At 47.4% G+C, this 26,075-nt stretch overlaps 1 protein-coding gene across 1 annotated transcript in view; it reads right to left on the reverse strand.

Moving 5' to 3' along the window:
- PRDM16 (PR domain containing 16) overlaps positions 1–26,075 on the reverse strand; it is a 325,812-nt gene that overhangs the window by 222,348 nt on the left and 77,389 nt on the right. Inside the window, exon 3 of the mRNA XM_015411108.1 lies at positions 14,392–14,442. Within this exon, the coding sequence (XP_015266594.1) occupies positions 14,392–14,442 (51 nt within the window). The remainder of the gene's footprint in view (positions 1–14,391; positions 14,443–26,075) is intronic.

The raw sequence follows: 26,075 nt of genomic DNA on the forward strand, positions 1-26,075 counted from the left end.
CATTTTAGGAAGAATGAAAAACACAAATAATCAAGAAACTCCCAGAGTACGGGGCCGGGTGCAGTTTGGCACCCCTAAGGGCTAGCCCGCTCTAGGCGATCGCCTAGTTCGCCTAGTGAGTGAGCCGGCCCTGGCAGTGGAAAGGAGTGTAGGACTGCCAGCTCCAGATTGGGAAACTCCTTGAAATTTGGGGATGTAGCCCTGGAAGAAAGAAGCCTCCGTAGGGCACAATACTAGTGATGGGCATGTACCAGGAAAATGCAGTTTGGTTCAGGGTTCATAGCTGAACCACAAACCAAACCACAAGCCGAACCAAACCACTACGTTTGTTCATGAATAGAATTTGTTCGTGGCCCCACAACTCCCTTGAAAGGGACCACAGTCTTGAAAGGGACTACAGGGTTTGCAGAAAGCTTGAAAAACAGCTGACCGATGGGTAGCAGATTGCTGCCCACTGTTCAGCTGTTTCAGGCTGTCTTCTGCAGTTCCTTTGAATTTTAAAGGGACTGCACAAGACAGCCCAAAACAGCTGAGCAGAGGTGAGTGCCTCCCCGCCTCTCTGCTGTTTTTGCGGCTTTCACAGGGAACAGAAAGCAGGGGTTTAACGGGAGTTTGAGCCCCTTTAAACCCCTGCTTTCTGCTCCATCCATGAACTGCCACAAACTGCTTTAAAAGTCCATGGAAATTTATGATGGTAGACCCATGTTTCACAAACCATGAATGTGATGAATTTTGCTTCATGGTTTGGTTTGTGCCCATCCCTGAACAATACAATTTGCAAACAAACCTCCTGGTTTGGTTCAGTTCGTGGTTCAGTTTATGGTTCAGCCATGAACCTCAAACCAAACCACATTTTCCTGGTTCATGCCCATCCCTAATATTATCTACCTTCCAAAGTAGAGTCTACCCTCCAAATGATACATTTTCTCCAGAGGCACAGTTCTCTGGAGATGACTGGTAATTCCAGGGGATCTCCAGGTTCCACCTGGAGACTGGCATCCCTAGCTTGGGAAGGTGTTCTCAAGTAAGTCCTGGGTCCAGGCATGCTGGACGAGTGCTTGGCTGCTGCCTCTGCTAAGTTTGCCAACCTGCAGATGGAGCCTGAAGACCTCCTGAAATTACAACTGATCTGCAGATAGCAGAGATCTGTTCCCTGGGAGGAATTAAGAAATGGCTGCTTTGGAGGGCGGACTCTTTGACATTATACCTCACTGAGGTCCCTCCCCTCCCCAAGCCCCATCCCCAATTCTCCATGAACTTCCCACCCTGGAATTGGTAGCCCTAACTGAGCACAAGAATCACATTGTCCCATGACACTTTTATTGGGTCAAATGTAAAAAATAATAATATTGATTTGGAAGCACAGAAGCTTTACACGGTATCCCCAGTCCTCCCTGTTTCCCCGTTAAGGGGGAAATGCTGATCAAATAGATTACAAAGAGCCCAGTCACACCAGTGAGATAATCCGAGGGGGGGGGGGAGAGCAAGGTTTTTTGCTCCGTAGTAACTTGACCCGCCACTCCGTGATCAGAGGCAATCGTGTTTTTTCTCTTTGCCGCATGTTTCCGGTGTGCTTCAATGAGGGATCACTGACGCAATGGGAGTGCACTGGAGCGATCACACGGGAAAGTCTGTCTGCGGCCCATCGCACACCCATTTGCTACTGAACTTTCCCAGGTATTTTTAAACTCCTCTTCTTCAGCGGAGTGAAACGGGTTGCCGACAGGTGCAGGACGCTTGCCAGATGATCCCGTGTGATCGTACCCTTCAAATCTGCCCGGCATTCGTGCCTATCACGCGTGTGACCGGGAGCCAATGATCTGACTCCGATGGTAACAAGAGAAAGAAATTTTAGTTACAAAAACAGAAGCACATCTTACATGACATATTCATGTTCGGTACATTTAACTGGTTGTGAACAGATTAATTTCAGAAAGGTTAACTTGCTATAGCTCTAAGCCCATGTAAGACAGAGAAGAGAGCTCCCAAGCAAGGGCCAATGAGGCTCAGCATCTAGGCCATGAGAGGAGGGTGGGGCCCACTGCCAAGTGTACCCAAGTGAGAGAATTCTCTTAACCCTCTCCCTCCCAGATCCTCTGAGTTACAATATGCAACAACTTTTGCTTTTGCGACTCCTCCAGCGGCTGCTTTGGGCCTTGGTGTTAACATGCTTCATTTCAGCAAAATCAAGGATGCAAACTTCTCAGAGGTACTTAGTTTCCATGGCAACCTAAGCTGACCTCAACATTATTGTTCTCAAGAGGGAACTGACTTTACTATATGTTCATTCACTGAATTAATGGACTCCTGATTCTTTTATTAGCAGAGGCCTAACAATGAAAAGAGAGAGAGAGAGTGAAATGAAGGGGGGGGGGACACGCAGAGAGACTCTCTCAGACAACTGTCCAGTCTTTTGTGGAACGGCTTATTGGAATGAAGTGAGGCTATTCAAGAAAAGATTATAAAAATCAACTCAAAGCTGCCTCTGTTTGTGGCAGCTAAACATACTTTTATTTCATAAAGGCAGATCCCATAAAACAAGCAAATTGAAGTGCTTAAGAAAAGAGAAACTTTGCTGCCGAGACCAATGTGGAAACTGGATTTTAGATATCAGGGCTAGATACCGTTATTCACACGGATGTGATTTTTATCCAGGATTGTTGAGGTCGGTCTTTATGGAAGTGACTTTAAACCACAACCAGATCCTTGCTGCTTGGGTTCTTCTTTTTTTCTTTTTAAACAAAAGGCAAGGAATTTAAGAGGCTGGGGGAAATAACGAAAGTAATATAAATAGGAGGCCAAGATTCAGCAGACCTCCTTACACTTGCGCAAGGAGGCTGGGGTGCACACAGCAGGCAAAAAAAGAGTTCAGCCCTTTTGGCACCATGTAGATTGACTGATTGCACCTGTAGACTGCGTTTCAATACATGGATTTTAAAATTAGTTTACCACAAGGGGGGGATCCGCGATACTTGCGGGAGGGAGGCAGAGGAAGCAGCAGGAGGAGGTAAGTACCCCCCATCCCGCTGTTTCCCCATGTCCTCCACCCCCCTTGCCTTCCCCCCCCGCGCCTGGCTCCGAACCGAGACCGGGAGGCTGCAGCCGCCCGGGCCTCGCTTTCCCCCAGCCGCCCGCTCGCTCGGCCGCCCGCCCTCGCCACTCTGGGCCCCCCTCCCTGCTCACCGCTCGCCGCTTCCCTCCCCCGGCTCTGAGCTGAGGGCCCCCCCTCCCGGCTCACCGCTTCCCTTCCAAGCGGTGGCGGCGGCAGTCTCGGTCACAGAGCATTCCCTGCGTAGTTGTGAATTTCCTGCATTGTGCAGGGAGGTTGGATTAAATGATCCTTGGGGTACCTTCCAGCCAGTGTTCCCTCTAAGCTGAGTTAGTGTGAGCTAGCTCACCATTTTTTAGCCTCTGGCTCACAGATTTTTGACTCAGCTCAGGAAAGATGGCTCCAGAGCAAACTAATGTAGGCAGTAGCCAAATTACATTTAGGATTTTGGTGCACACGTGGGGACTGAAGTGCGGATTTAGATATCCGCACAGAGGAGGCCACTTCACTATTAGATATATAGATTATTTTAAAAGAAAAGGTAAAATAATAAAAATGGGAAAGGGGGGGTATCCTCAGCTAAACAGAGGTCCAGGCATGATCGAGGGTTGCTAATCAGCTTGTTCCCATCTCCAATGATCCCCATCTATAGCAGTGAGAAAATGAAGGGAAGAAGTTTATGAAGGGAGGGATTTAAGCTCTCACACCATTGAGCCATCCAGAAATGGCCCTGTAGATAGGGTTGCCAGGTCAAGGTTGGAAAAATTCCTGGAGAGTTGATATGGCTGCCAACCTCCAGATGGTGGCTGGAGATCTCCTGGGATTACAACTGATCTCCAGGCAAGAAAGATCAGTTCACTGGAGAAAATGAGGACTTTAGAAGGTGGAATCCATGGTATTATACCACAGTGAAGTCCATCCCCTCCCCAAAACCCACCCTTCTCAGGCTCCACTCCTCCAAATCTCCAGGTATTTCCCAACCTGGAACCGGCAATCTAGGGTTGCCAGGTCCTGCCTAGCATCTGATGGGGGGCTCCTGGGTCCTTCCTGGGATGGTGCGATGGAATCCCTTCCCGGGATGGTGCAACGGAAGTGATGTCATTGCATCGCTGATGTCGGGGGGTGATGCTCTAGTTTTTGGGCAAAACTCTATGGTTTTTCCCTTCAAAACCATAGAGTTTGCCCTAAAACTAGAGCGTCACCCCGACGCTGGCGATGCGATGGCATTACTTCTGGGTGACATCAGTGTGCCGGAGGTGTAGTCCTGTGATGTTCCTGTTTGGGGGTGGGGCTTCCCCTGCCTGCCAGCTGGCTGGTGGTCGATCAAAGCCCTGAAAGGGGGTGGGGGACTCTTCTGGTACCTGGGTGGCTGGGAACCCTACGGCAACCCTCAGAGTTAATAGTGGAGCCTGAAGAAGGCAGGGTTTGGGGCTGGAGGGACCTCAGTGCGGTGTAATACCATAGAGTCCACCCTCCAAAGCAGCCATTTTATTCACGGGGACTGATTGGCAACCCAATGAGGAACAAGGCCTTTTGATGCTTCTCAGTGTTAGGGCCAGATGAAATGCTGGAAAGTCCATGTATGAGCTCCCAAGTATTTTATTTCCTGCAAAACAAGGCCCCAGTTTGGATTGGGCCTGCAGCATATGCGTGGGTATAAGTGTGCAATGGGCAGTTAAGTCTCCCCTGTGTTCTTTTTCACACTGAAATGGCTTTGAGGAGCTAATGCTTGCTACAGTGAGCTAATTTACAGTACGGTTGCCCTACAAATGGAGTTGGCACCCTCCAGGTGGGGCCTGGAGAGCTCCTGGAATAACTGATCTTTAAACTACAGGGATCTTTCTGTTGGAGGAAACGTCAGCTTCAGAGGCTGGGCTCCCATCTCTGCGGAGCTCATTCCCTCCCCCAAACCCCACCCTCCTCAGACTCCAGTCTCTGTATCGCCGGGTGTGTCCCAGCTAGGGTTGCCAAGTCCATCTTCCACCCCCAGCGGGGGACTTTGGGGGCATTCCTGGAGGGGGTGGGGCATCCCCGACGTGATGACGTCACGTTGGGGACATCCGCCGCCCCCCCCACCCGTGCGCCAGATCTCCAGGAACAGCAGTTCCCTGCACTTAAAGGAGCCGGCGTTTCCCTTTTAAATGCAGGAGCCGGCATTTCCCCTTTAAGAGCAGCCACGTTTCCCTTTTAAGAGCACGAAGCTGGCATTTCCCTGCAAGCTTGCGGAGATCCGGCTTAGGAGGAAACACGGGTTCCACACACTTAAAGAGAGAGAGATGGGTGGCTGTGGGTGTTGGGGGCGGGTAGAACCCTCCCAAAAATGGGGGACCCCTGGCAAAACCGGGGGGGGTTGGCAACCCTAGTCTCAGCCTGGAGCCAGCAACGGTAACCCTGAAGAAGATGGTGTTTGGGGAGGGACCTCAGGTCAGTATAATACCATAGAATCCACCTTCCAAAGCAGCCGTTTTCGCCAGGGGAACTGATCTCTGTGGTCTGGAGATCAGTTGTAATCCCAGGAGCTCTCCATGTAGGCTGACGACCCTGGCACAGACTTCTACTGTGTTAAAAAAAAGTATTGTATATGGACTTGCCCACTTCCTAAGGTCATCTTCAGAAGCCTAGCTTTATACCTCTCACTTGTGGGAATAAGATAGCTGTCCACTAGACAAAGGGCTTTCTTGAGCTCATCAGTTGTGTTCCATCCTGTGACGTTGACATTCCTTCCCAACATTTCGTAGGTTCTAATCTTAAGAAGCCAAGACCACTGCTTGAGCCTGACCCCATCGACATGTGCCATTCCACGTGGATCGAATTGTGGCCTGCTATATTCATTCACTCTGCAACAGCCTGTAGGGTTGCCAGCTCTAGGCTGGGCAATTCCGGGAGATTTGGGGGTAAAGCCTGGGCAAGGCAGGGTTTGGGAGGGAGAGGGACCTCAGTGGGGTATAATGCCATCAAGTCCACCCTCCAAAGTGGTCATGGTCTCTAGGGGAACTGACCTCTGTAGTCTGGAAAGCAACTGTAATTCCAGTTCCAGAGAGCGAGTGTAATCCCCTTCCTGTAGGCTGGCAACCCTATCCTGCACTAACTTGAGAGAACATCTGGGGTCAGTGTTCCCTCTAAGCTGAGTTAGTGTGAGCTAGCTTACAGTTTTTTAGCCTCCGTGTTGGATATTACAAGTTAAATTACACTCAGTATATCTGGGGTTAAATGTTTGTTTGTGTTGTCACAGGAAGTCACATGTGTTTCATGTAACCAATGTTGTTTTAGGAGTACAAGCCCGGGAAACTTCTCCCTGATCTAGGAGTTTGATTGGAAGTAAAGTGTCAAAGTGTTTTAGCATTTTATGGCCTCTCTTCCCATCTTTGTTTGGAGTTCTGAAGCAGAAAGAAAGAGAAGCCATAGCTCTCTTCTAGTCTTGTCTTTGTAGTGTAAAGATGTAGGGAATTTAGCTCCGTTGTTATTTTCATCCCAGTTACCCTTCCCTATGCTAGAATGTAGTAAAAACTTTCTATTTTAATCACACATGGACTCTGAGTCTGAATTATTTTACTCTGGCACTGCTAAGCTATTTTATCTCTGCTAAAAACCAATTTTTAAAACCCAACACTCCGGCTCACACATTTTTGTCTTAGCTCAGGGAGGATGGCTCCACGCAGTAGCCAAATCGCTCGCTCACAACTTTAATGCCAGTGGCTCACGAAGTAAAATTTTTGCTCATGAGGCTCCATAGCTTAGAGGGAGCATTGGCTGGGGCTTGTTCTTTTGATTAAAGGCGCACTAGAAAAAATGCAGTTGTCTTACAATATGCTATCAGTGGCGCAAAATATATTTCAGCAGCTACAGTATACAAAATGGCACACTGTATGCATCATGGTGTAGTTGTTAAGGTATAGACTAGAACCTGGAAAGCCTGGGTTCAGAGCCTCACTTTGCCATGAAGCACACTCGATCTCTTTCAGCTCATCAGTTTCTCTTAGCATGACCTACCTCACAGGTTTGTTGTGAAGATAAAGGGGGGGGGGTCTTTATGAGATAGCCACAGCTCCTTGATGGAATGGAGGGATAAAATTTGGATGGATGGGTAGATGATAGACAGACAGACAGACAAATATGGCCTTAGTAGGACTGCCGTTCCCTGAGTCCAAATTGGAGATATACAGTAGGAAATGACAAAGGAAATGACTATTTGGAGCATTCTTTGAAGTATTATTGACAGTTTATACACAGTCTTTGTTTTCTTTGTCATTCCTCAGGTCCAGGCAGGGAATCCCTCGGTTTTGGGGGTTTCTGCCCACCACTGGCCAGCTGGCTGGTGGGGAAAACCCTGACCCCAAACAGTGACATCAATGTGTGACATCCCCGACGCACTGACTTCACGCGGAAGTGACATCATTGCGTTGGAGACGTCACATGGTGATGCTCTGGTTTTGGGGCAAAACTCTATGGTTTGGCCCCGATTTTACCATAGAGTTTCACCCAAAAACCAAAGTGTCGCCCCCAACATCACCAATGTGATGATGTCACTTCTGTCCCCACCCACTCCTGGAATGCCTCCCAGAGCACCCCGCTGGCAAGACGAAGGGAACCTGGCAAACCTAGGCCTCAGTGTCCATGCACATAAAATTAGATATGCAGCATAGACGAAGCCCATTCACTAACCTCTTACCAACTTAACTTCTAAATACTCTGAGAGAGAACTAGAAGGACATCTCTAGCAATTCTCATGAGTATGATTTCAACAAGGCATGGCTAAAAGGCAGAAGTATGGACAGGAATTTTCTAAGAACCGATGGAAGAGAAGAGGGAAAGCTGGAGTATACGCTTTTACACATATTGGATTTTATTTTCCACAAATACAGTTCCCTGTTCTGTGGGCCAACAGTAGAGCTTCTGTGAACTTGGAAGAGCTCAAGTTAAAACCTCCAGACCAATTTTGTGTATGTTGGGGTGTGTGTGTGTGTGTGTATTTAGAACTGTTATTATAAACCCTGCAAAGGCCGGGGGCATCGTGACCCGGGTAGTAATTGCTCCACAAAAGACAGTTAACAGTTCTCTTGCTCCCCTCTAACTACCTTCCTGACTGCTTATTGAAGTCTGATTTCCCACTCCTCTGGGTCATCATTCATCAGCCCTGCGGATCCCACTGGGGGAGACCCAGCGGACCTTTCCCTCTCCCTTGTAACCGGGGGCCATTTTTGATGGCCCTGTCCTCTCCGAGAGAAACGTCTCCGCTCCCTCCCAATGGGGTGAGCTATGTTTATAATATCCAAATAATGATTTCACAAATTATCATAATTATCAATCAATCATCTTCTTTGAACAATGCCTGCCCCGAGTATCAGATGGCTCCAGTGACCTGTGGAGAGTCTGTGTGCGGTGTGTAGTGCTTGCAACATAAACAGGGAGAGATTTATTAGTGTGGTGGTGTGGTGCTGGTGGTGGTAACTTTTTTCTTTTCCGCTACAAAACTTGGTGGGCCTTTGGGGGGGGGGAGAAATCAAGGTTAAGATATAGCCAGAACGCAATAAGTTTTTGTTTTTATTTTCAGGAAAGCGTAACAAGTAACATGGCTGGCAGCTGATCAGAAGAGAACACAGCTCCTAAACAATGGGTCAGATCCACAGGGCAATAAGAGGAAGACTGATCTGATCCACACTTTGTTAGCCATAGCCAGAAATACCATAGCCGCAGCATGGGAAGACAAACTTCCCCCCACGATCCAATCCTGGCAAAATAGTATTTGGGACCACTTCATTATGTCCAAGTTATCACTTTGCACACTCAATCTTTCCTCCAGCAAATTTGAAAACAAATGTATAGCATCCTGGTATTCACTCATTAACTATATGTTTGAATCTGATGTAATTTCAGCAAATCCTTTATAGAAATCAATTATATACCTTTGAAACTTGAACCTGAAACATTGTTTGGCTTAGATCTACGGTAATATCTGAAGTTACTTTCAGAACACTGATTTAACATTTGCCTGTAAAGATATGTATTTATTATACGGTTGTTGCCTTAGGAGATGTTTTGCAGTGTGTAATACAGTTCACTATGCCAATAAAGGTTTTCTGGTTCTGGTAATACAGTTCTCTGGCATCTTTATCCTGGACATAGTTACGCATTAATATTTTTGCTAACCTATTCTTGTACTTCATCTGCAGACATCTATTGTACTTTCCTTGTATTGTTATTAAATTCTTAAATAAAAATTATAAATGATAAAAAGAAGAAGAAGAGAACACAGCATCCAAAAATGTGCGTGGCTTTCTCAGGTTGCAGACACACGTTGCTGGATATGGCTATGCTATTGCTAGGGCTGCCAACCTCCAGGGGCCACCTAGAGATCTTCTGCTCTTACAGTTGATCTCCAGACAACCATGATCTGTTCCCCTGGAGGAAATGGCTGCTTTGGAGGATGGACTCTGGCATTAGACCCCGCTGAGGTCCCTTCCACAGCCCAAACCCCATCTTCCCCGGGCTCCACCCCGAAACTCTCCAGGTAGTTCCCAATCTTGAGCTGGCAACCCTAGCTACTGTACTTACATTTAAATCGGGATGCCAGCTTCCAGGTGGGGGCTGGAGTTCTCCAGCGTCATAACTGATCTCCAGCTGACAGAGATCAGTTCCCCCAGAGACAATGGTGGCTTTGGAGGACAGGCTGTATGGTATACCATGGAGTCCACGAGGGACCATGGAGTCCCTCCCCGGGTTCTGCCCTGCAAATCTCCAGTTTTCCAAGCTAGAACTGGCAGCCCTTCTAGCAACTGGATTTCCCTGGGTGGGCGAGACAATCCAGCTGCCAACAAGATCAAGCAATGTTACTGTAATATCCACTGATGTGCGGATGGAGTCTTATTATACAATAAATGCATGCCTCATTTCTTGGGGAAATCGCCAGCATGCTCATAATATGAAAAAAAGAGAGAGTCATTAGTTATTTCAAGAAGGGATGGGTTGCTTTTAATACGTTCTTTGTGCTTTGAATTTTATTCCTTGCAATCCGAAAGATACTTTGACTTTCCAAACTCCAAACCAACCTGAGGGTGAGACAACAGGGACGAGAAATTCAAAATCATCCACTGCACACACATACACAAAAGAAATGGTTTATCATCTTTCTGATCGAGTCTCCCCCACTGTTCGTGACAACGGTATCTTTTTGCTCCCCCCCCCCGCAGACTTCATTCTTGTTAATGGATAGATTCAGACTTGCCCGAAAGTCACAGAATAAATTTAAAGCCTTTTGCCAAACGTCTATCCTATTGGATTTTGATAAGACGGCTATTGAGCTTTAATAATGTCGCCTATCCATTTCGGCTGGCCCTTAACATGTCTCTTTATTTGTCCCCAAAGCCTCTTCAAGCTATGCCTTTTTATTACAAGTCTCTCCGCTTGCTCTCTGGGGAGACGGGGTCAACAAAGAGTGATAGATAGATAACTCTATAGATTATCTCCCACAGCTGTTTTCTCTCCAGTAGCCCCTTCGGCGATTCCTTCTAAGTAAACAGAGACTGGGGGGGGTGGGGGTGGACTGGAGAAAGATGCCCCCCCCAAGGTCTCTCATCACCCTGCCGAGGACAAAAAGAATTATAAAACACAAGCCATGCTAGACAGGGTCTGGCTGCATCCTTCTTCGTTCCCTTTCTACATCTAACCAAAGTGACTTTCAGAGAGAGAAAAACTAAATACATGCAGCATTGAGCCTCTAACCATGGAAGACTCATGCCTGGGGAAACACTAGTCAAGAAGGGGATTCAGTTCCTCTGTCTCTCTTTGCAAGTTTAGAACTGAGACAGAGATTATCGTTAATTAAAGGCAAATACACTGTGCATTACTTCTGTTTTGGCGTCATGGTGGCACATACAGAAGGAAAGCATGAATGGCACCATCTTTAAGCAATGTGCCACCTTCCTCCATGCTACAGTTGCCAAGTGGTGCTGAGAGAACATGTGCACAGAGGGGGGGGGGAATGGCATGCCAGTTTAAAGAGCAATCCCTGCATTCGCTGATATCTCCCACAGCTGTAATTCAAGCTTGGGGAGCAAGCCCATCGCTAGAAATTTTAGTAGAGGTGTATCGATGCAGGTGTAAAATACAATGGAAATATGGGTTTCAAACACTGGTGCACAAAAGCAGACACTTCCCTGACCTCAACGCAAATCCTGACCATTGGTACCTATTACAATCTGCAATTGGTGCTCAGTGCATCACATTCTCCATTCAGTGGCATGGACATCTTACTAAATAAGATAATGCACATCCAAAACCCAATTGCACATCACTGCCAGGATTTAGAGAACCGTGAAGTTCTCTAAAAAATAATATTAGCTCATGGAAGTTTTCAACATGTTTCTACCAAACATCATTTCTCCCAACCCCAACACACAAACATATTCATGCTGGCAAACTACTCTTGAAATTGAGGAGACTTTCACGAGGGAATGGTCCAGATTCACACTCTGTTATGGCATCTTGCTGGCTGACCCTGCCAGTCACACACACTCTCAGCCTAGCCTACCTCACCGGGTTGCTGTGTGGCTAAACTGCAAGAAGGAGAAGATGTTGTACGCCAGTTTGGTTCCCCATCAGGGAAAACAGTGGGGTATAAATGAAACAGGAATCAACTCCAGGATTTGGGTAGTCTTGGACATAAGGGCAACCATGCTGGACCAGAGTCCTGCTTCCATGCCCAACCCGGTCCAGAAGGCCAGTCCCTTCAGTTGAATGGCAAGCTCCTTCACAAATCATGAAGAAGAAGAAGAAGAAGAAGAAGAAGAAGAAGAAGAAGAAGAAGAAGAAGAAGAAGAAGAAGAAGAAGAAGAAGAAGAAGAAGAAGAAGAAGAAGAGTGGATTTATACTCCGCCCTTCACTTGGAGTCTCAGAGCGGCTTACGAACTCCTCTCCCTGTGAGGTGGGTGGGGCTGAGAGAACTCTGACACAAACTGCTCTTTTTCAAGGACAGTTGTGCCAGAGCTTGTGACTGACCCAAAGTCACATCTGCAGGTGCAAGTGGAGGAGTGGGGAATCAAACCCGGTTCTCCCAGATTAGAGTCTGCACACTTAACCACTACACCAAACTGGCTTAAGTTTAGACTTGAACTCTTGACTGGACTGTTCCAACCTTTGCTGTCCCAGCTTTAAACTCTGACTGCCCACTGGTAAATTTATCACCTCATAAATTCCTGGTAGTGCTCCTTTACAATCTGCTTAGGCTAGTGCTTGTGTCAAATATTATAATTGCCCTAGTTTATATTTGCTGTAGACAAAGAGAATTCTCTCGCTCTTTTTTCGGTGGGGGAGAATAGCAGCGTCCAACTGTGAGACACTTCCCGCAGACATTAGAAACCCCCCTCAACTTTGCCACAGTAAAACATTAAGATCCATTAAATGGCCGAGCTCTCTTTCAAGGAGTTCTCCTTTGCTCTCTGCCAACGGGACGGGACTCCCTTGAAATAATCTATTATGAAATGCAAAAAGAAAGAAAAAACCCACGATCAGGAGGGTTCTGAGGCACACATAGCATGCACCTTCTTCCATCTTTGTGGTGAACAAGGTTATGATAATAAGGACTAGCGTTTTTGTCACCGCATCAATTGGGATATAATAGGAACCCAACGTGGTCCAGACAAATGGCTGATGACTTATGGAGATGAACAGGGTAAAAAGTTCAGCAGCCCTGTAAGGTCACAGGATGGTCAACAGAGGGCATATCATGTGGGAACAACCCTTCCCTCCCCAAGTTTGGCTTCCAAAGGCACAGATTATTTGTCTCATCCTGGGGAGAGCAGAATAGACTACAGAGGGTATAGATATGTCTATGTATCTCTTCCCCAACCGCCTCTGGAGCCAGCCACGTCTAGAATTTCATGATGTTTGGCAGAAGTCCATCAGGGTGTTTTGTTTTAACTTCCAGAGCTCAGGAGAGTGTCATTGCAAGACATATTTTTTTTTTTAAAAAAAAAGACAAGTCGTAGTAGCTTTCCAGCTTCAACTGCAATACTTTTCAAACAAAGTCTCTCAGTCTATGTCTTCCAAGACCATGAATTTCCATAAGAAAACAAGACCCAAGATGAAATTGAGCCAACCTAGGCCCAGGGCATATACACATTTTAATTGTCTGCATGGGGCCAGTAATGAAACGTGGCAGATGTGAGGGTTACCTCCGGTAACAAAAATACCTACAGAGAGATTTTTACAGCTGAAATGAGTAAGGTGGATTCAGCGTAAGAACTGCAACACAATTCATAAATCGGCTACTGGAAAAGGTCACGGTTTGAAGGAAAATTTCATAAACTCCTACACGTATAGGCCAAAGTCACTATGTAATCAGTCTGACTAGTAAACCTCTTCAGCATAAGAAGTACTAAGTTTTAAAAAGCCAGTTAACTCAAGACTCTGGGCAAGGATCCACCTATGTGGCAGGAAAATACGTCAGGCTCCACACAAGACCTGTCAGAATACACCAAGCCTCCACCCATGACTCAACAGAATCCATCATGCTAAGCTTGTTGTGAGTCAACAGAATCCTCCAGGGTCCACCTGTGTCTCAATAGATTGTACCAAGCCAAACCACGGATTCATCTAAACCCACCAGGTTCCATTCACATTCTGCTCCTGATTTACCCTGCTCTGCCGTGAGTCTACCCCTGCCCTAACTGCACCTTCCCTTGTACAATCCTTTGGTCTTGCCCATGTGGTCAGTATTTTTAAGCTATTTTTGAAAAACCAAACCCATTAGCCCTTGAGTAAATGTGAGCTCTTTTCCTTGTCCCATTGGCACTCCATTGTGAAAGGATTCATGGTGCAGCCTTTCAGTATAACACAGACCCTTTTCATACCAAGCAACTGGGCCAATGTGACTACTACATATCCCAGTTAGGACACTAATGGCTCAGGTGTCCTTTGTCCTGGCTCATTGCAATGGAACTGCCCCCACCAAACTCACCAACAAGAACTATGGAGATGGCTCCTGGTGCTTGGGGGAAAAGAGGGGAAGATTTCCATGTGGCAGTATAGGGTGTGAGCCATAGCCTGTGAATCCTCAGCCTGACAATGTCTAATGCTCCAACTTGATCCAAAGTTCCCATCATCTGAGAATCTTTTCTCAGCCTGCCAAGTCTTTTAACCATACAAAATACACGCCAGCCCAAACACAGCACAACAAAAGAGATAGTCCTGGTCAGATATACAAGAAGATCAACATCTTTGGGTCAGTATTCGACAGACACCTTTTACTTGCCAATTTAAAGGGAAGGTGCATCCATAGCCAACCAGTTGTGAAAGACAGCTTCAAGAAGATTGATCTCAGTTCTCTCTCTCTTTCTTTTGCTTACCTTTTTAATGCAACCGTCTTGCAGAGCTGTCTCTGGATCCGTAAGCATTTGCTAGAAGCAAGAAAGAGAGAACAAGTAAGTCAATGTGTCGCTCTGGAGGGGAAGGAGATAATATAAATAATCAGGGTTGATTGATGCCCAGGACTGAAGCCCAGCAGAGAGCCCACTTTTGAGTTCTAGCCATCTGTTCCCACCAGGCAGCGTCACATGGCCCTCTGGGACAATCTCTCATGTCCAGTGGGAGAAGCACTTGCAGGTATTTTGTAAGGGTCTTTTGCATTCTTTTAGCCCAGCTGGCAATGGTGTGGATTAAAGGAGTATAAAAGAGTCATGCACCACTTTCTCCTATAGGAGGGAGTTTTGGGGTGGGCATGTGAATATCTGAACATATGAAGCTGCCTTATACTGAACCCATGGTCCATCAAAGTCAGTATTGTCTATTCAGACTGGTGGTGGCTCTCCAGAGTCTAAGAGCTTTTCACATCATCTATGACCTGGTCCTTTTAAGCTGGAGATGTCAGGGAGATTGGACCTGGGACCTTCTGCATGCCAAGCAGTGCTCTGCCACTGAGCCACGGCCCCTCCCCATGCATGATTGCAATAGGGAGGTGACATTGGACTTGGGCATGGTATCAGAAAGCATCTTGCTAAAGCCCCCCCCCCACCCTATAAATGATATGCAAACTAAATGTTGCTATAAGAAGTGCCTGCACAGTGATCTCATAGGAGACGATGGAACACTGGAAAGGTGTGATCAGGCACTGAGACTGAAGAGACAATCCACTCCTTGGCACAGACTTAAGCTCAATTGACAGACATGAACACATAAAACTGTTGCATACTGAATGAGCCTGTAGTCCGTCAAGGTCAGTATTGTTTATTCCAACCAGCAGCAGCTCTCCAGAAGCTCAAGTGGAGGTCTTTCACACCACCTACCACCTGATCCTTTTAGCTGGAGACGGTGGGGATTGAACCTGGGACCTTCTGCATGGCAAGCGGATGCTCTACCATGGAGCCACAGCCCCTCCCAAAATACACGTAATGTACATGACCTAATGTCTTCCTGAACCTAACAAATGCATCTGCACATGGCCCAATTCGAAAGCAACATGTTTGGAAGAAGGAATGAGCACATCTCCACTGTTCCATTTCTTTATCCGGCAGCGCTCTCTGCACTGTGCTAATGCATCTGCCGCTCTTCAGAATTAAAACGGAATCAGCATTCTAAAATCTAGGGAGAAATTTGGAGGAGGACAATGTCAGAAACGTCTCTACAATCAGGGCTGGTGTCAAGGGATGACATGGTGAGCCTCTACTGATGCCCGCCACCTGGAAGAGGATGGCCCATAAACCAGGAACACTTGGCCCATTGGCCCGCATCAAAAATGGGGGATTGTTCCAGAGGCCTGTGGGAAATCATGGGAAGGTCTCTGAGGCAATCTTCCATTTCCAGGTTGAAGAGCCTTTGGAAGGGATGCAGCTTTTTGTATCTCTTTAGGCCTGCTGGCATTTACCTTGCGCGCATGTACAAGGGGCAGATGGAGTAGAAGATGAGGCAGGGGTAGCAGCAGCAGTATACCTACAGGAGGGGGGGAAAGGCTATACTGGTCACACCCTAAAAAAACCTGGAGCTGGCCCAGTTCAGAAAATATGCTGCGGAAAGAAACAGCACACCTGTCCCAAGAGTACCTGCCAGTGTTCCCTCTAAGCTGAGTTAGTGTGAGCTAGCTTACAGTTTTTTAGCCTCCGGCTCACACATTCTTGTCTTAGCTCAGGAAGGAGGGCTCCAGAGCAAACTGATTTATGCAGCAGCCAAATCGCTCACTCACAACTTTAATGCCAGTAGCTCACAAAGTAGAGTTTTTGCTCACAAGACTCCACAGCTTAGAGGGAGCATTGGTCCCTGCTATCCACACTCCTATCAGGGGTCTTCAAAGGGGCACCTAGCAATTTTCATGATGGCTCAGGATCTTCACGCTTTCAGACCTAAATACATTCTCTGTATTCAATACCTTCAATATTCTGTTTCTCCGCTGACACATTTGCACAGCTGCTTTCTGGGAACTCTCTGCTATGGCTCCAAGATGCTTTGCTGGGGCTGTAGTAACCAATTTGGAACTCAACTCTGGCTATTTTCCCCCCAGCACGGAGCTCCACGCAACAGAAGCCCCACGCGTTCTGCCCAATAAATGCACCGGTTGAGGGGTCTGGCTCCGTTTGTGTGTTTGCATGACCCGGCCTGGCAGAGGCTGCCCAATTTCCTAAGTTCAAATATGTTGGCAGGCTTTTTTCCGAACTCAGCTGTGACAACAAAGTGTCAGATTTTAAATATGGAGGATTTCTAACCCCTCCGATGTTTTATGTTTCTTTTAATAGACACTGAAAATTGTGGTTTTGGAAAGCCGTGAAAAGCAAACAGGAGCGAAAGGTGAGCGCCGGAGGAACAAAGCAAAGTTTGTCGGGAGAAATCAGCACTCTGCACCGCACGCTAAATAGTTTCGCATGCCCCACTGCAAGCAGATGGGACCGGGTCGATGGAGCAGAACTAAGCTCGGGTGAAAGGGAAGGGGTGCCTGACTGGGCCGAGCCAAAGGCCCACGCTCCGTTGGCTGGCCAAATCAGGCTAGACACAAATGTAAAGATGGTGTGAAATTTCCCAAGTCAATTTTTTAGAAGAATGCAGGCAACTCAGCGAAGGCACATTAGGATGTAAAAGAAGTGGTTCTCTCCTCCGGGTTTCTCGCCCACTGAGACGGCAAGCGAAGACCCTGCGATCTAAAGAGGCATCGCTGTCTCCACCGTGATTTGGCACCGAAGATGGCAGTGAGTGAAGAGAATCGCTTTCCTTTTCCCCTGTCACTTTTTTGACCAAGATGATGACTTTTGGGCCGGTCACTCTCTGTCAGCCTAACCGAAGTCTGCTACTTGTTGAGGACACTCCAGCTCTGATCGGACAGGCACATGGGTATTTTCCGGACTAGAATTGGAAGATGTTCTAATTCAACAGCTGTGCATTTGGCACTAAACACATGACTCTCATCTTAAGAGGCCTCATAAACATCCCTGTCTTGTGTCTATTAACCTTACTGCTAAACTTTCCTTTTTTGGTCCATTGTAACGTGTGTCTATCTGTACCTCAGATTGTTTGACCTCTGAAGAAGGCCTCTAAGGGTCGGAAACCTGTCGGGTAACTTGTATTGGCCCTTGTGCCCCGATCATTTGTACTTTGTAACGAGGCTTTCATTGGCCCCTTATATGTTTTTAACTGCCTTTCTAATAAATACACGTAATTTTGTATATAATAAGTTCACACTAGGTTTTTAATATTGGCCCCTTATCAGGCTTTTTTCCTTACCCTTTTGGTTCTTGAGCCTAACCTACAGGAGAGAATGAAGATTCCCAGTCACTTACCACAATTAGAAAAGTCACCTTTAGACATTTACAAGTAAGGAGACCCGCGATACTCTCGGGGGGGGGGAGAAGAGCCCCGTCTCCTCCATCCCCCCCGCTCGATCTCCCCGAGGCGGCGGCGAGGCCAGGTGGGGAGAAGAGCTCCGTCTCCTCCACCCCCCCGCTCGATCTCCCCGAGGCGGCGGTGAGGCCAGTCCTCCCCCCCGGCTCCGAGGCGGCGGCGGTGGCGGCGGTGAGGCCGATCCTCCCCCCCGCCCGGCTCCGCGGCGGCGGCGAGGCTGGCTACAGAGCATTCCCTGCGCATGCGCAGGGGACGCTCTGTCACTTTTGGGGGGATTTAAGTATCCCCCCGATTTTTAAAAAAACTTTTTAGATTTTTGTGCACACCTGGGGACCGCCCCACGTGTGCACAAAACTCTCCCTCCCCCCCAAGTGCCCCCTCTGTGCTGATTTAGATATCCGCACAGTGGGGGCTACTTCGGTATTAGATATATAGATCTGCTAGTTGGACATATTTATTGCTTTACAACTGTTGACCCTATAACCTTGTTGTTTAGTGTCACTTTGCATATCTTGATCATCATCATGTTGCATGTTAATTTGCTGTTCATTCTCTGGCTATAAGCTTGAACCTTGCCTGCCATTCTAACGTGTTTGATAAAGTGTGCCTGCACATGAAAGCTCATGCCTTGAATAAACTTTTGTTGGTCTTAAAGGTGCCTTCGGACTCTAAATTTGTTGTACTACCTCACAAGGTGATTGCTAAGAGATGGTGGAGAAGTGTGGGGAGGAGTCATGTCACTCGGAGCTCTTTGGAAGCAGGGCACAATAAAAATACAATAGCAGAAAATAATAGAAGGAAAGGAGAGGAGAGCTGCCCTTTGCCACCGGCGCTACATGGCACGCTGAATCGGACAAGCCTCAACATGGACTTGAAAACTCCCTGGTTCTGGATGAAAAGAAATGTAAATTCCTAAAAATCTGGAGGAATACTTACAAGTAAAAACAACAACCCATCAGCTACTTTCTCTGTGCTGATAGCTAAAGGCAGAACAGCATTGTCAAACGCTACCGTAGGTGGGCAGTTTTGCATTACCAGACATTCTTGGGCCGGGGAAAGGGAGGGGAAACCCCGTCCTTGTGGTCTGCGTCCCGGAGCTGAGAAGCAGAGAGGGTTCCATTCCGAGCGCTCTGGGATTTGCACATCTCCGCCCCACTTCCGATAACTAAACATGTCAGGCAGCGCCATGTGAATCGTTTTGAACAACAGTTTACAAGCTGGCATGCTCCGTCTGCATCGAGCCTTAATTTGATTACATTCCCGGGACAGGTCAGAATAAGCTTATGTAAATAGAAATATTATCCATTTGTCCCGTGTGCGCAGACAAAACCATCACTTAGATATACATGGGCACACATTAAGCTATTAAATGGCATATATTTTATTAATGACATCCTGAAGGCATTTATCAATTAGCTAAAGTACAAGGTTTGCATGCTTGGATGTGGGGGTGAGGAGATATAAATACACGAGAACAAGCAGAAAGCTCCGGATTTGAAATGTGCATTTCCCATGAACTAACAGTGCAATCCGAAGGCAAGTTACACCCTCCTAGGCCCATTGAAGTCAATGGTCTCATAAGGGTATAACTCTGCTGAGGATTGCACTATTAAGTGGCCTTGGGAAATTTGCTCTGATTATTCTTCATTTTACAGAGGAAAATAGGGACATGCTTTTAAAATACCCCAACTATCGTACCAAGGAAACCTGTCTAATATCCTCACACACACACATATACCAGCTGTATGTTGGATTCATTTACTGAAAAACAGCTTGACCCTCATGGATTTAAGCACACAACTTTTTTTGCTTAATACATAGGAAGAAGAAGAGGAGGAGGAGGAGGAGGAGGAGGAGGAGGAGGAGATTGGATTTATACCCCGCCCTTCACTACCCGAAGGAGTCTCAGAGCGGCTTACAAACTCCTTTCCCTCCCCCTCCCCATAACAGACACCCTGTGAGGTAGGTGGGGCTGAGAGAGCTCTTTTGAGAACTGTCCTTGAGAGAACAGTTCTTAGAGAACTTGTGATCGACCCAAGGTCACCCAACAGCTGCATGTGAAGGAGTGGGGATTCAGACCCAGTTCTCCAGATTAGAGTCCGCCACTCTTAACCACTACACCAAACTGGCTGATATGCCATCTGAGAGTGCCCTATCATATGCTCTCTAAGCCCAACCTTGTTTTTGATCTTCCAAGGAGCTCAAGATAACATGTACACACACTGTCTCCCCATAGACCCTCTCCTTAGGATCAAAGACAATGACTCGCCAGAGGTCACCCCAGGTCTCCTTGATACAAGTTGAACACTGTGCCTTGCACCAGACTAGCTCCCGCAGGCCTGGCTAAGCTAACAATGGTTTCTGTTGATGAACTGCTTGAGCAAGACGTGGACTCCCTCAATGCTATTTACTTTATGGACAAGCTTAATATTTAACCGTAACTCAGATGCTTTCTGCGTAAACATTTATCTGTGTCCACTTTCCGTGCAAAGCTGCACTTTTCACCTGAGCCTCCAGTGGGATCTCAAACGCTTTTTTTTTTTTTTGCTGTCAGCTCACAGCTGACTTATGGTGACCCCGTAGGGTTTCCAAGGCAAGAGACATTCAGAGGTGGTTTGCCAGTGCCTGCCTCTGCACCACAACCCTGGACTTCTTTGGTGGTCTCCCATCCAAATATTTCCCAGGGCCGACCCTGCTTAGCTTCCGAGATTTGATGAGATTGGGCTAGTCTGGGTCATACAAGTCAGGGCAAACACTACTATAATAAGTAGTGGGTGGGGGTGTGTGTGTCTTGGGCATCATACAGGGATCAAAGTTTCCACACCTAAGAACTCCACCATGAAGTCTCCCAGGTGGGAAAAACTGGTAGAACATGGAAAGGGAGGGGAGAAGTGATGCCGAGAAGAAGAGGAGGAGGAGGAGGAGGAGGAGGAGTCAAGAACTGCCCTTGAGAGAAAAGCTCTGAGAGAACTGTGACTGATCCAAGGTCACACCAGCAGCTGCATGTGGAGGCATGGGGACTCAAACCCGGTTCTCCCGGATTAGAGTCTGCACATTTAACCAGTACACCAAACTGGCTCTCGCGATGTACAATGGTTAGATGTGTCCAATTAGGAGCTGGGGTTCAGATCCCCACCCATTCATGAAATTTGCTGCCTGTCAAGCACTCTCGACTTAGGCCACCTTACAAGCAATGTTCCCTCCAAGCTGTGGAGTCTTGTGAGCAAAAATCCTACTTTGTAAGCTACCAGCATTAAAGGTATGAGCGAGCGATTTGGCTGCTCCATTAATACGTTTGTTCTGGAGCCATCCTTCCTGAGCTAAGACAAAATGTGTGAACTGGATGCTAAAAAAACTGTGAGCTAGCTCACACGAACTCAGCTTAGAGGGAACACTGCTTACAAGGTTGTTGTGCAGGAGGAAGAGAATGCAAAGGGAATGAGGGAAGCGGGCAAGGAGAAACTTGGCAGGGGCTTTCTCAAGCCCCCTTCCCTAACCTGGATCCCACCTACCTGAGTCAATCAAAGCCACAGGCTATTCTGAGATATCCTCTCAACCACCAATTAAGGTCAAATGGAAGGGAACTGACAATTATCCTCGCCGCACAAATAAGTTGATCAAACTGAGCTGGTGTGGGAACAGAGGTCATTTCGGGGGGGGGGAACGGGGGGATCGCAGTTCCCCCAGGGGGGGTATGGGGGGGGGGGGACATGACGAAGCCCCGTTCCTCGCTTCCGGCCGCCCCGCTTCCGGCCCTCATTCAGCCTGGAGGAGGCAGGAGAAGAGGGAGGGTAAGTTGCTTCCTCCCTGCCTCTCCCCACCCCTGCCTGCCTGGGGCCAGGGAGGGCCTTTGCAGGGCTTCCTCGCACTCCCGCCGGCCGGGACCGTTGGGGGCAGGGTCTGTGGCCTTATGACACACTTCCGGTGATGTCAGGGGGTGTGGCCTTATGACACACTTCCGGTGATGTCAGGGTGTGTGGCATATGCTAATGAGTTATGCTAATGAGTTCCCCTAGCTCTTTTTCTACGAAACGACCCCTGTATGGGAATACCATCACGATTGTAACCTGAGTCGTACTGTTTAATCGAGAAACCTCTCCTTTCGCACTTTATTTGAGTATTGTTCCAGCACTTAAGGATAACCAACAATTGATTGGTTTATGGTTGTTTTTATGAATGATTTTAATTGTATTTATATGTACTTTTATGTAAGCCGCCCTGAGCCTGACTTGGCGGGGAGGGTGAGGTATACATTGATTTAATTAATTAATTGATAAAAATTAAGAACATGTAAGGCCATGCTTATGAGAGAGGGAATGAAATGAGCACAAACTGAAATGTGTAATTTTTCACAAGGCAGCGGCCACCTTTCCCCCAACTTTCGTGATCACATCCTGGCTGGGACAAATATATCAGGAAGTCAAATATACCATCTAATGGGGATCATTTGTAAGAAGTTCAATATACAGAGGACTTAAGACTTTCAGCCAAGACAAACAGAAGACAAGGTACAGATTACCGAATGGCACCTTTCCTTTGCCAAGTAATCGGAGGCCGGTGATAGGAGGATATTAAATACAATCTCCTAGTCTTCAGGGCCTGTTTGATTTTATATGACATTCTTATCAGGCTTTAAAAAGTCCAGCATTTGTGAGCAGATGAAATGCATTTCCAAGGCTTGGCAATTCTGCTTAAAGAGGGGGAAATAAAGAGATTGAGCTCGTTACATGGACCCCCGTGTTGGTTAACAGGGACCTAATTGCCTTTTGCTAGTACCATGTCCTTCTCTAGGGCTTGAGGCAAGCTTCTTTTCCGCCATTCTAATATTTATCCAATAAATTTATAGAACATACTGGACAATTTGGTTTCTCTTTTCATCTGGGCACATTTTGATCAATCGTTTCAGCGCTCTACTTCCTGTTGGTTTTGGGGGGCCTTGTTTGTGTAGGTGCTTTGCCCAATTTCTCCCATGCAACGTTGTTGTGTGAGGTTCCTCTTTTGCTGGCCCCACCCTACCAAATTCTGCCATGTTGGCCCATGCTGGGGAAGCTCCTCCAGGCTTCAGAATAGGAGGATGAATAGGTTGCAGCACCTTCACCCTGTACCCCTCCTTGGACAGCTATCTCCCTTCCAGCAGGAAGTCCTGTCCACCATTTCCTCCTTGGCCTGGAGCTTCCCTTATGAATGATGCATGGCCCACCCCTCTTTACCCAAGGTCCAATCTTGGCCCTGGTTGTCAGACTCTGGCACCTGTTCTGGCCAATCTGGAACTGTGGGTGGGGCATTCTCCCACCCCTTCGTAGCTGTTGGCTGCTTCTTAATTCCTCCCCTGCAACCCCTGGCTTCTCTTTTCTCTCCTGTGGCTGAGAGCTTGTCTTAGGGTTGCCAGCTCTGGATTGAGAAATACCTGGAGGTCTGGGGGGTGGAGAAGAAGAAGAAGAGATTGGATTTATATTCCACCCTTCGCTCAGAGTGGCTTACAAACTCCTTTCCCTTCCCCTCCCCACAGCAGACACCCTGTGAGGTAGGTGGGGCTGAGAGAGCTCTTTCCAGAACTATCCTTGAGAGACCCGCTCTGATAGAACTATGGCTTGCCCAAGGTCATCCAGCAGCTGCAAGTGGAGGCATGGGGAATCAAACCCAGTTCTCCCAGATTAGAGGGACCTCAGCAGGGTACATGCACATTGACACAGTGCTTGAAATAGACCAACACTGATGGGGTTTCATATTTGTCTGAACCCTTTTTTTGTACGGGATGTAATGGCACAGGAGTTCATGCGCACATCAGCAGAACACTGCATGAAAAGGATCTTGATGGTTCTTTTGCAGTGATTGATCGTGTACCTGTTGGTAATGTAGAAGGGAAAAGACGGAAATGATCTGAAGGAACTGAAAAGCGTAACAGACAGTGGATGCTTCAACTCCGGGACTTGTTTTGGAAAGGCTCTTCGTTAAGACAGCGTTGAAGGAGGGTGAAATGCAGCACAGAAGGGATTTTCAGAGCTGTGCAGGAATCTACTCATCGCTAGTCATAAACATATGGCTCGGTATCAAATCATAATAGTGAGACTGCTATGGAATCATACAGATGGAGTTCCATCCAAAGCTTCGGTGCATGCAGTCTCCCACCGTACCCTGAGATATCCCCAAATGCTGTTTCTGGAGGATGGGGAACCCCCCGGGGAGCAGTCTGAGTGGGGAGCTGGCAGTCTGCCAGGGAGATAGGTGAGAATCGGCAAGAATCTCACTTTAATAAAGCAAAGTAGGCAATAAATTAAATGCATTGGTCCGGCCTGTGTATATGATCCATCTATTCTCTCCATGCAAACCTTTTTAGTTATCGAATTGACCTCGATATTGACAAAATGATAAAAGGGAATGAGTTTGTCCTGTACTTTGGATATTGATAACCTGTTCACTAAGATGATCCGTAATAATCATAAGTACATAAGGGCCGCTCGTATATCTTCGGCAATGGTAATGCTGACACGCGCACCACCTCTGATTGTGGAGGGTCAAACTACAGGTGATGCTCAATAGTGTCAACCTCTTTTTAAAGGTAAAGGTTCCCTTGCTCGAAAGCCAGTCGAGTCCGACTCTAGGGTTGCGGTGCTCATCTCCATTTCAAAGCCGAAGAGCCAGCGGTGTCCGAAGACGTTTCCGTGGTCATGTGGCTGGCATGACTAAACACCAAGGCGCACGGAAAGCTGTTACCTTCCCACCGAAGTGGTACCTAAGTGGGTGTGGTTTGTACTTGTATTTAAAGCGGCCTCTGGCCGGCTACTGTATCTCTAGTTTTCCTAATTCTTAAGTAAAGTATGAGCTGAAATCACTACGCTATGCTTCCGTCTCAGTACTTTATAGAAGCATCGTGCCTACCTGCAAGGGGGCAGATCTGTGCCTTTGCGGATGGTTGGACATGCCGTCAGACCACAGCTGACTTATGGCTACCCCGTGGGTTTTTCAAGACCAGAGACAAATAGAGGTGGTGGGCCATCACTTGCCTCTGCATAGAAGCTCTGGACTCCCTCAGTGGTCTCCCATCCAACTACTGACCGGAGCCAACCATTCTTAGCATCTGAGATCTGATGAGATTGAGCTAGTCTGGGCCAGCCGTGTGAGGGCGTGCCTTTGCTACCCAGAGAAAAAGGGCAGGCATTGGTGGCTGATCATTCTGAGTCATAATCATAACCAAATAATGATTTGCCAGTAGCTGCAGGCTGGAGAGGTGGAGGAGGAGGAGGAGGAGATTGGATTTATACCCCTCCCTTCACTATACGAAGGAGTCAGAGCGGTTTACAATCTCTTCCCCTTCCCCTCCCCACAACAAAGACCCTGTGAGGTAGGTGAGACTGCGAGAGCGCTTTTAAGAACTGCTCATGAGAGAACCGCTCCGAGAGAACTTGTGACTGACCCAACATCACGCCAGCAGCTGCATTTGGAGGAGTGGGGGAATCAAACCCAGTTCTCCCAAATTAGAATCCGCGCTCTTAACCACGACACCAAACCAGCTCTCAGAGGGGAAGCTACTTAATCCCCAGACCTTGAACGACAAGCACCAGCTTTGATGTCTAATTTCTCTGCTGAAGTTTGTTCAGTAGCTGCGATTTCTTCCCTTGGCTGAAGAAGAACCCCCTCGAACCATCAAAGCTGGAGTCTGACCCACTAATGTGAGAAATCCGTTTACATTCCCAGCTTCCAGCATTCTGGAAAAGGCCCAGTCTGAGCCTGACACTTAAGTCAGCCACCTTTGCAGTGAGAAGACTAGAAGTGCAGGCATGAAACAGCAGCCTTTGTGGGAGATGCCGGCGTCCGAGGGGAGACTTGGTTTTTTTTGTCCTTTTTCCTTCTTTGCTGTTTGGGAATGTAACCCTGCTTGGTACGCTGACAGAAAGGATGGGATATGTCAGTTTGATACCCACCAGCCACTGAGCCAACTGTCACTTTAACATGACAAGGTCTTCGTTAGTCCACGAGACAGACTGAGAAAAATGACCTCCATTAATGCTATAAAGTAAAAAAAAAAAATAGTTTGCTTCCTGAGAAGTGGGGGGGAAATGAACAGAATTGAAGCCGGGTGACAGGTTCTCAGCGGCTGTCATGTTGAGACATCCCAGCAAGGTGAAAAATAAAACGAAGACAGGTACCCGGTACAGTTACTAACATTAAACTCATCTTCATGTCCGCTGAGTTGATAACTTGGTTATGTGGA

The sequence above is a fragment of the Gekko japonicus genome, unplaced genomic scaffold (genome assembly GCF_001447785.1).
Source record: "Gekko japonicus isolate JY-2015 unplaced genomic scaffold, Gekko_japonicus_V1.1 scaffold411, whole genome shotgun sequence".
Classification (NCBI taxonomy): domain Eukaryota; kingdom Metazoa; phylum Chordata; class Lepidosauria; order Squamata; family Gekkonidae; genus Gekko; species Gekko japonicus.